The sequence below is a fragment of the Bidens hawaiensis genome, unplaced genomic scaffold, assembly GCF_021521415.1.
Source record: "Bidens hawaiensis isolate Kalapana, Puna unplaced genomic scaffold, B.hawaiensis_p1.1 tig00039201_1, whole genome shotgun sequence".
Lineage (NCBI taxonomy): Eukaryota > Viridiplantae > Streptophyta > Magnoliopsida > Asterales > Asteraceae > Bidens > Bidens hawaiensis.
In genome coordinates, this window is record NW_027496907.1 from 11,481 (window position 1) to 21,992 (window position 10,512).

General features: G+C 33.9%; 1 protein-coding gene across 1 annotated transcript; it reads left to right on the forward strand.

Moving 5' to 3' along the window:
• The first annotated feature begins 1,145 nt into the window (after nucleotides 1–1,145).
• LOC143591097 (bidirectional sugar transporter N3-like) lies at nucleotides 1,146–4,123 on the forward strand. Its single transcript, XM_077071408.1, has 5 exons — nucleotides 1,146–1,491; nucleotides 2,237–2,273; nucleotides 2,363–2,804; nucleotides 2,900–3,019; nucleotides 3,671–4,123. Exons 1-5 carry the CDS (start codon nucleotides 1,437–1,439, stop codon nucleotides 4,091–4,093), a joined length of 1,077 nt encoding a protein of 358 aa, XP_076927523.1. The 5' UTR covers nucleotides 1,146–1,436; the 3' UTR covers nucleotides 4,094–4,123.
• Nucleotides 4,124–10,512: the final 6,389 nt, after the last annotated feature.

Here is a 10,512-nt window from a genome sequence, read left to right on the forward strand (position 1 = left end):
ATCGGATTATGGTAAGCAATGATATGGTAGTATCAATTTCGCCAATTAGTCCGTGAATTAGGGATCAAGAAAGAAGGGGGGGTGTATTGTGTCGGCAGTGAGAGGGAGAAGGAGGAGGGAAAGAGGTTGAAACAATTTTGCAATCTGGTCCTTGATGTTTGAGTATGGAGACAGAAGGGGCAAAAACAAATGTTATGGATAGTTTTCGTACAAATAAAACAATTATAAAGATTTAATTAATAAACATAATCAAAACCGAGTGTCGGGTAATAATTAATTATCAAAATGATTCATAAATTAATGACGAACAACGATAGTCCGGGTAATAATAATATTACATAAATAAATAAATAAATAAAAATTTAAAACGAGTCGGGTTTTCGGGTCCGAAAATTGACGAATGTTACAATTTAGGTTATGGAAAAAACTTTTTGTATAAAAGCAAACTTAAACATATAACGTGTCTCAAGAGAGACAAGAATGCATAACCTCTTGGTTGGGAGTCATATCTCATTGCCACTAGAACAAGATAGTGGTTGTGTAATTGAGTTTAAAAATTAAACATGTATATTGTTTCTCATAAAAATATATATAATTTTATAAAAATATTCGGGCTTAGCGGGGTGTCGGGCCAGGGTCGTCGACCAACTTGCCATCCTTAAGAGCTGGCCCTGGAAAGAGATGTGGAAGAACCTTATAATAAACTAAAAATACAAGCGGCGTACCGATTGACTGCCAATCGGTAAACCATTCCCCCAAAAATGACAAAATCCGGACTTTCCCCGCACCGGATGTTCATTGTAACTATTAGTTAGATCATGAGCATTATTTTTTTAGTAATACGTCGATGATTACCAATCAGTTTATTTAATTTACATTTTCATTTTTTTTTGTTGGGATGTGTTGGAGTTCCATTAACGGATGCAATATATCACTGAGTATGTGATACTTCTTTGTTTAGTAATGCATTGTGACGTTGGCACTTACATTTATCGAGCAATATCCATGTATGCATGTATAAAAAATTGTCAGTTCGATCACACAATTTATACAACAAATGTTTGGATAGCTATGAATGGTGCAATATTGTTAGGTGAGATGCATGATCAAAGTAACAAGTTTATTGAAGAACCAAATCATATAACCATTAATTAGTGAAGATTGGATCCCAATCAACCCCACTTTGAGAAAAAAAAATTAAAAGAATGGCTCTTATCTGCTGCAAAGTTAAACTTGCTTAATTAATTGGATTAAGTGTCATCATGCCAGATGCAGTAAAGCCTTAGTTAATTGACATAATTCATTAGTTTTATTGTCTATAAATATGGTGACCACTCAGGTGCTTTTATGTTGTGCCATTGAATTCCAGTTATTGAATTAAGAGAACCACTTCTCTTTTGGTTCATTAGCTTTCAGTTCTCAAAAGACAGCGGAAAATGTCTATTTTCTCCAATATTCAACATCCTTTGACTTTTACTTTTGGGATTCTAGGTGCACTTTTGACCAAATTTCTTTTAGTTTTCTTTCTTCCGGTTAACATTTATTTAGTTTGAGTTTTATATTTGGATAAAACGTACCCTGATTCGTATCAGGTTTTTTTCTTATTTATTTATTTATTTATTTATTTATTTTGTTTAGGTTCTTTCTCAGAGTAAATAAATAATATTATAAATAAATACATTTACATGTCCAACCTAATTTATTTATGGAGTTTTAAATAGGCAAACATTTTTCAAAAACAAAGTAGTTTTTTTTTATTTCCTCGTTGCCGTAAAAATAACGCAAATTAAAATTAAAATTTAAACATTATGCAAGGAATGCTCATTTAAAAAAGAAAAGTCTTAGGTTCAAGTCCTGCATGTGAAAAAATAAGGGTTCCGGGTTAAGCCGGGTGGTTTTCTCATCTATGTGGGTTACCTCCTAAGGGTGATCTCAAGTCAGGATTGGGGTGTAATGATATGCATGCTTCCCTTTGTGGATATACCAGCCTAACACCCCCACGATTTCATCCACAAGGATTAGAGATGATTGGGTAGTTTAGTAGCCCGATCATCAGTGATCCAAAATTGTCGTTCGAAAAAGTATATTTATAGCTGCTTTTAGATATTAACGTCATTTACTTTTTTAAGTTGTCTACGTGTTTTAATTTATTATTTTCATATTAGCCTCCATATGTTAAGTAATTGCCCAAACTTTATTTACATATAATTATAATTGTTTTCTCCTTTGTATGCAGGGAACATCATTTCTTTGATGGTGTATCTTGCACCTGCGTAAGTTATTATTCTCTTAATGTACAAAAAATGAAATAATCTTTAAATTTAAAAATGGCTAAAAGTATACTTTGCATGCATGCATGCAGGCCAACGTTCTACAGAATCATCATGAAGAAATCAACCGAGGGATTTCATTCAATACCGTACGTGGTGGCTCTCTTTAGCTCGATGATTTGGGTATATTATTCGACACTTAAAACCGACGCTACCCTTCTCATCACCATCAACGCCTTTGGCTGCATCATTGAGACCCTTTACATAACCATTTATATTGCTTATGCTCCCAAGAAACTTAAGGTAAATCACATAAGCCTAATGTTGATATCTTTTGTCAAAGTCAAATATAGCACTTATATATTGTTGCAGATTCAAACCACAAAACTTGTTGTGTCACTAAACTTTGTGGGATTTTGGGTTATTGCTCTTTCAACGCATTACCTAGCAGAAGGTCCTACCCGAGTCACGATTCTTGGATGGATATGTTTGGTCATTTCTGTTAGTGTATTTGTAGCACCTCTAAGCGTCATGGTATGTAAACTGTAGCCCACTCGTCGGGTCAAGTTGGGTTGGGTTGGTGTGATAGTAGTGAAATTAATTGATATGGTGTCTTGTATCCAATGCAGAAAATGGTGATAAGAACAAAGAGTGTAGAGTTCATGCCATTTGGATTGTCATTTTTCTTGTCTTTAAGTGCTGTTATGTGGTTCTTCTATGGTTTATTTCAAAAGGACATTTACGTTGCGGTAAGTTTGCCTCCATTCTTTAAAAGTTGATTATTAAATTTCTATATACATTAATATCGATATAAATATATTTATGCCTATTAGTCTAGTGGTATGATATCCCCTTCACATATGTGAGATTATGGATTCAAACACACTAAATTGAATACTTGCAAGTTCAAAGTAAAATGTAGAATTTTTTTGTTAAAAAAACTTAAATGAATATCGTTATCAAATTCTTAAGTTTAAACTCCACAGCTTAATCTAAGGAAACAAAAATATTTATTTTTAGTTAATAATCCAACAACTATTTTTATTGACGATAAGAATTAGTACCCAATGATTAAAGTTATGAGCTTACAGTGCTCTATAAAAATGACACATCCAATCAATTATGCTCGGATTAAAATATTTTGGAATATGTAACTAACTCACACACCTACAAAAACATAACTCTAAATTATCATTATTGTCTATATATAATGATCGAGACTCACACCCTCAATCTTATTAAAGGGACACCACTATATGTACGCAACAGTACTGTCGCAACTTGATATAACGAAAGCCCTTTAAATTATTTTTAGTTTAAGATATTGTTTCTTGATTATTTAGGATTGCAGTTTTGTTCGTTGAGATTACTTATGGATTTACGAAAATATGACATTTCAGCTTCCAAATATAATTGGCTTCGTGCTTGGAGTTACCCAGATGGGATTGTACTTTTTTTACAAGAACTACACCAAGAAAAATATTGACTTGGAGCAAAAACTGCCAGCTTCTATTGCAACTATGGAAACATACCCGGTTTGTGACACCCCTAAACACGATGCCCAAAAAGACACCGACACAAGTGAACAAATCATTACGCTCAAAAGCACACGCGAAGAGAATATAGAAGCCGGAGAACCACCAATGGTTAGTACAACACAACCCATCAATGATCTGATTAAAGACGTGCTAATGAAAGAAGACACGGTCATGAAAGCATCAATGGGTTGCACATCTACGGCCCTTGATGGTATCGCGGATCATGACCAAAAGAAAACTATGGAGGGTGCTAATCAAGTTTATCTTGTAGAAAGTGCAGCTTAATTAATGACTTCTTTTATAACGGTGGGATGCATATATAGTGCTTGAGTGCTGCTTCGATCACTTTTGTATATTGAATAATAAGGAATTATAATCTACTTGTATGCACCATTTCCTAATTAACTACTTTTTGTATCCTGTAACTCTTACTTGTTTCTATATAATGGACACGTACCATATAGTTAACTAATTATGGTTAATATATATATACACACACCCAGGGGGAAAGCTTTTATCGTGGCCCGAATGGCTCCGGTCACCCCTGTTTTTTTTGCTCAAGAGTGTAAATTTATACGCTTTCGTCCGAAAACTTTTATATGTAGTGTAAATTTACTCGTTTTCGTCCAAAAGTTTTTAGCCCGGTCACCCTTGTTTATGAAAAAATTATACGTATTGAATCCGGCCACCACGATATATTCGTACAAATTTCATCACTGTATAGTGTATACACATCTACGTATATAAGAAGACTTATTTTTTAGAAGATTCTTAGTTTATATTTCAAGTGATGCCACGATATATTCAGGTATCATCGTTCTCAGACAATATAGATCATTCACTACTATAGCGCGGTCATAACTATATACAAAGGTGGAGATTTGATATGATATGGAGTATCCAAGAGTCACTGACTTGTACTTAAACCAAGACATAACTATGGCAAAGTGCAAACGGCACACACATGCCCCCCAACATAAAATTGAAAAAGTATTAGGAATTTTTAAGTGTTTGTAGGTGGTTTTCTAAAAAGTAGATACAAGTAGGTAGTTCATTTGTTGAGTAAGCGGGATTCAACCGATTTTAGTGTTGAAGGTTTTCCTTTATATCTAAAAAAAATTCTGATGCAGCGGTATAAACAAGAATGAAGATCGAATCACGTTGATTCAGAGAATACCCGTGATGAGCTTCAAAACTCCCAAATCCCACCCAAAGATTTAGGGGAAATGAAGAGAAAATTGATAATTATTAAAATTTAAGTCTGTCCATATATATTACATAAGCAACATATAAATAAAGAGTCTAATACGAAATGGGCCCAAAAAGGTCCATGGGCCGAACACAAATCCAAAAATAAAAACATAAAAAGTGCTGAAAAAACATAAAAATGCCCAAAATTTATTTAGGAGGAGTTTTTGGGCTTCGGACAGGGCCAAACCGCCGTAGGCTGTTTGCCACAATGTGTTCATCGTCTCAAGCTTCGATTTGACTGGTAATAGGCCTGAAACAGAGCTTTGTGGGCCAAGTTATGCACATTTTCGAGGGCCACCCTTTATAGCGCGATCTTGAGCCTCAAAATACATAATAGCCCAGTCTTCAATACTTGGGCCCACATCAAATTCTTATCATTATATATTTAGTTTCAGAAAGTTTAAATCATTGATTGGCTAAATTTATGTATTTACATGTCTTTAAGTTTGTTAGTTTGTTGCCATTTTTCGGTAATTCAGTGATTTGTCAATAAGTGTGAAATTTAGAATATAAAATATCATTCTTATCCCAATTTCCATTAAAATTTAATCTATTTATATTTTCATGCTTACGTTCTGCGTCAATATATATGACATCAATTCAATTGGACAGGCTATAAATTGAACTTATACTTAATTATGACATCGGATAAAAGTAAAGTTTGTGAAACATAACATTGTTTGACATTAGTTGCCAAGATACCAAATTAGTCTCACTTTTTCTATGTTGAGAGGCAATGTCGTGATAATGAAATACTAACTTCACGTTTTTTTTTCATAAGACCAGTAAACTTTTAGAATGATGCGCAAATTTTTCAACAAAAACTAAACTTTAACTTGAACCATAAACCAGTTATACTCAATATTGCATTAATTACATCATTTCAACGTTAGGGAGATCAAAAAGGGAACATAAAAAGAAAATCAAATTCATCATTTCTCAATTATTTGAACCCAAACCCAAAATAAAACAAACTTTCTCATAATTTTTCGGTTCTCACAAACACTTTTAAGTCAACTACGATAGCAACTTTCTTTATAATTTGGTTTAGATCTAATAACCATATTCTTCAATATTAGTTTAATATACACTCTTTATATTACTGTCTTATTACATTATCATCAATTTAGTTAGACTTTAATTTAATATATAAATAGTATTATAGAGCTGATATATTATATATAAGTGCGATCCCGTAACCTAAAATAATTAATATATAAATATGTTACTAAAAATTATTCTATTATTGACCATAAATAACAATAATAACAAAAATAACAACAACAACAACAATAATAATAATAATAAGGGGCATTTATATATTTCCCCTTCCTAACATCCTTAATTACATATTTCCCCAAAACTAAAAAATAATTACATATTTCCCCTTCCTAACACATATAAAAAGGGGAAATATGTAATTGATTTTTGGGGCTGGAGATATATGTAATTTAGGGTATTTAGCAAGGGGAAATATGTAAAACTTCCTAATAATAATAATTAGAATTCGGTAATCATAAGTTTCTTAAGTTTTCCAGTTTTACTTATCCATATAAAATTAGTGTAAACGGTTAAAAGACAATTGTCGGTTCTCTGGTGTAGTGGTTAGCACTCTGGACTTTGAATCCAGCGACCTGGGTTCGACTTCCGGTAGGAGCTTTTTTACACGCATAGTTTTATTAACTTTGGATTAGATTCTGTCTGTTTGTTTTTGTTTAAAGGTAACTAACTTTTTGGTTTTCAGTTTGCTAGAAATGGTTTCCTTTTTTTCTATTACATATAGAAGTAGGGAAGTTAGTTTTTGGACTACATAGAAAATATAACTAACGATTTGAGGGTGTTCACTATTCAACAACACTTGGTTTTTGTTATCATTAGACCTCGCTTAGGTTTGGTTGGTTAACGAGCGGTTTACCACTAGTTTCTCGGTTACTTTGTCATTGGAAGAAGATTGGTGGTCATGGGCTCATGATGCTTCAGGAGAACTTTTAGTTAAAAGACTTAAAGCTACAACAAATATTAGTGTTCAATGTGCCCAGTTTGTGGAGAGCGAGTTGCAAGTGTAGACCGCCTTTTTGTCAATTGTAGTTTAGTGCAAGCTCCATGGCAGATTATATCTCATGGTTGAAGCTCCCATCAATCTATGCCTTAATCCTTACCTTGTTTTTGATGTTCAGATGTGGGATGCGTAGTAGCTGTTGTCACGGTAGGGGTCCCTAAGGCGGGAATTGTCCAAAAGTAGCCATAGCGTTGATTGCTCTCCTTGTTCTATTGTATGGGCGAATTATCTTAATGAAAGCTTTCTTTTTGGCCCTCGTGTGAGGGTGGTCATAACTTGTGTCTATCCGTTGTTAAATGACTTCACTTAATAGAGTCCTAAGGGCAGTCTCTTTGAGAAGGGGCTGTATTAGTTTTTATTAGCTGTCCCAGGGAAAAGAGTAAGTATTGACTGTTGGCAAGTCCGAGCTAAGATCGGTTGAGGCGGGTAAGGTTGCCTAGCCTACTTGGTAAAGGACTCCTTTCTTTAGTTTAGCGGTCATGGATCGATTCTAGAAGGGATCGCTATGACTTAATATTTAATAATAAACGAGGGTGAGGGTCGTTTGTAAAACTGGTGGAAGACATAAAAGCCATTGGTTAGTAATGGGTTAGACATTGGTTGAAGATGTCCAATTTAGCTCGAGAAGATATTGGAGTAGGTTCAAGTTCTGATGTGTTAATGATTGTTTTTGTGGTGTTTGCCGTTTTCCTTTTCCGGGTATGTTTTCTTGTTGGTGCGGGCTTAATGTCTTACTGTGATCTTATTATTAATATTAATATTATTATAATTAGTAGTAGTTTTTATATAACTGTTAAACTTTGATTTCCTTTATTTTGCTTCATACACATGTACTTAGAGCCGAGGGTCTCTCTGGAAGCCACCTCTTTATTCCTTTGGATAGAGGTACGGTGTGCCTACATCCCACCCTCCCCAGACCCTACTTATGGCTTTGCTGTCGGTGGGATTTTACTGGGCATGATTGATTGATTGATTGATTGAAGTTTTCTTCATTGCTCGTTTAAAAAATATATTCATTCTTATTTTAGTTGATAAATCAAACAAGACTTTGGTTAAAGAAAACTAAAAGTCTTTTAAATTATAAAGATAGAAAAAAGAGAACTAATTATATAATATTTATCCACCATTTGTAGCGTAATGGTAAGAGGTTTAGGTTTTTCAGTTGAGACCCAAGTTTGATTTTTATTTGTGTCATTTTTGGTAGATTAAGGCAATGAAAGATTTGAACTAGTCCTTGAGTAAGGTTGTCAGCTCGAATCCCAAGCCCACCTGGATTTTTGTCCCACCATGTGTTACGTCAGAGAGTTATTCTCTTGTGGCAGCACAACGAATATCAAGTGGCAGTCAGTGGTATGGTTTCCTAGAAGAACGGCAAAGCCAAACACTAAAGCCAACATAGGTCCGGTTAAAACAACCTGGCCTAATCAGAGTTGGGCAATGAGACTCTCTAATTTGAAAAATGTGGTGGCCTAAATACAAAGAAAGTCGTCGTTAAAAAAAAAGTAATCTATTATTTGAAAAAGAAAAAGATGTGATAAAATTTGAATGTGTTTGCTTCTGGTCGAGGGGGGTCATACTCATGTTATTGGTAATTTGGATTTTGGAATGAGAAAAGGCTTGGTTGTTTTCTCTTTGTGACTTATCATGAGTTTTCTTTTTGTTTTTTTTTTCATTCTTTTTTATATTTTGTTTTTACGTACTCAGTACATCTGATGGTGAATTGTAGCTACAGTTGTCTTGGTGATTCTCTCTTGGGTAAAAATGGCATATGCAGGTACTTTAGGATCGTTACAAGAAATTCTATAACTTCCTAAAAAGCACAAAGTTTCTAAGGAGTTGGAGATGATGATTTATTTCGTGCTATAGCGGCAGTAGAGGCCGATTTAGAGTATTAAGGCAGGTGGGCCAAGGCCCACCGTACTGGCCCAATCAGAAGAACAAAGAAAAAAGTTATTTTACCATTTTGGATTGTATTTGTACCCAGCCTACGAAAAGGTTCGACATGTAGAAGTAGAACTAATCTTGATCACGTATTTATTTTTTCTAACCTGTTATTCTAAATGATATACCAGTAAAATACTAAATGGACTCTCTTAAATTAGTAAAAAGAATGTTTACACTTAATTCTAGTTACGAAGATATATCACGTCAGGGTCCGTTGATATCGTCACTCTACTATCCTTTATTCTATCATTTTGGATTGTGCTCACCCTGCAAAAAGGTTCTCTAGCTGCCCCTGACTAGCGGTTTCATTTTGGTTAGTTGGGAAAGTAAAAAGCGACAAGATTTACAATAGAAAGGAACGTTCAATTACAAGATGATACTCAACGCCTATTTTGTTCATTTAGGTGAAAAATATAAGCAAAAGGGTATGTTCGAAGGTACCATGGCCTTCGCTGATTCAAAATTACGAATTCGTGTAGTTTTGATTTTATTTTGTTTCATAATATTCAACTTATCTTATTATTGTAATCAGTTGCAGCCTCTTTTTCAAGCCAGAAATGGAGCTTACTTTTGTAGGGATCTAGAAATGCTCGGAAAACATTACTTGTTAACATTCTTGTAAGTAAATAACAATTAAACATATGGTTGTAAACGAATCAAACGTTCAATGAACAGTTCGTGAGTCGTTCGACGGGAATTTCATGTACACTCATTCGTTTGATAAACGAACGATCATGAACTGAGGTGGCGTTTGGTCCTTTTGTTCGTAAACGTTCGATAATGTGTTCATTTACGCTTGTTTGTTTATGTTCCTTAGTTAAGGGTTTGCTTTATACTTTTATAATATTTTATTTGTAATAACCAACCTAACATTTAAATTTTGTAATTTTATTGTTTATGTTCAGTTCGTTTAGTTAATATTGTGTTTTATATGGTGTCTTGCTTTAACTAACTACAAAATTAACGTGTTCATTGTTGACATTATTTCAATATAACCACCGATTGGGTGTGGGGTGGGGGGGGGGGGGGTTGGGGGTTGATTTATGTTTATCATTATTATTATCTAAAGTTATTAACTTATATTTAATTAAGGTGACTATGTCTAATGTTTTGGATAAAGAATGTTGTTTTTTTCTTAAACAGTACGCGTTCGTGAACCGTTCGAGAACAAGTGCAATTAATTAACGAATGAACACGAATAAGATTTTTCGTTCGGTTAGCGTTCATGAACCGTCTGTGAACAAGTTTCAAGATAAACAAACAAACATGAACAAAGCTTCGTTCGGTCGTCGATTCCGGTTCATTTACAGCCCTAGCTAACAACATTTTTATATTTAAACTAATTAATTATATTTATATATATTAATTTCTTTTGGTTTGGTTTGGTTGCAGGCTGGTGAATATAGTGAAGATGTGATCCTAACAGTAAGTTTACTCTTGAATTAGTGCC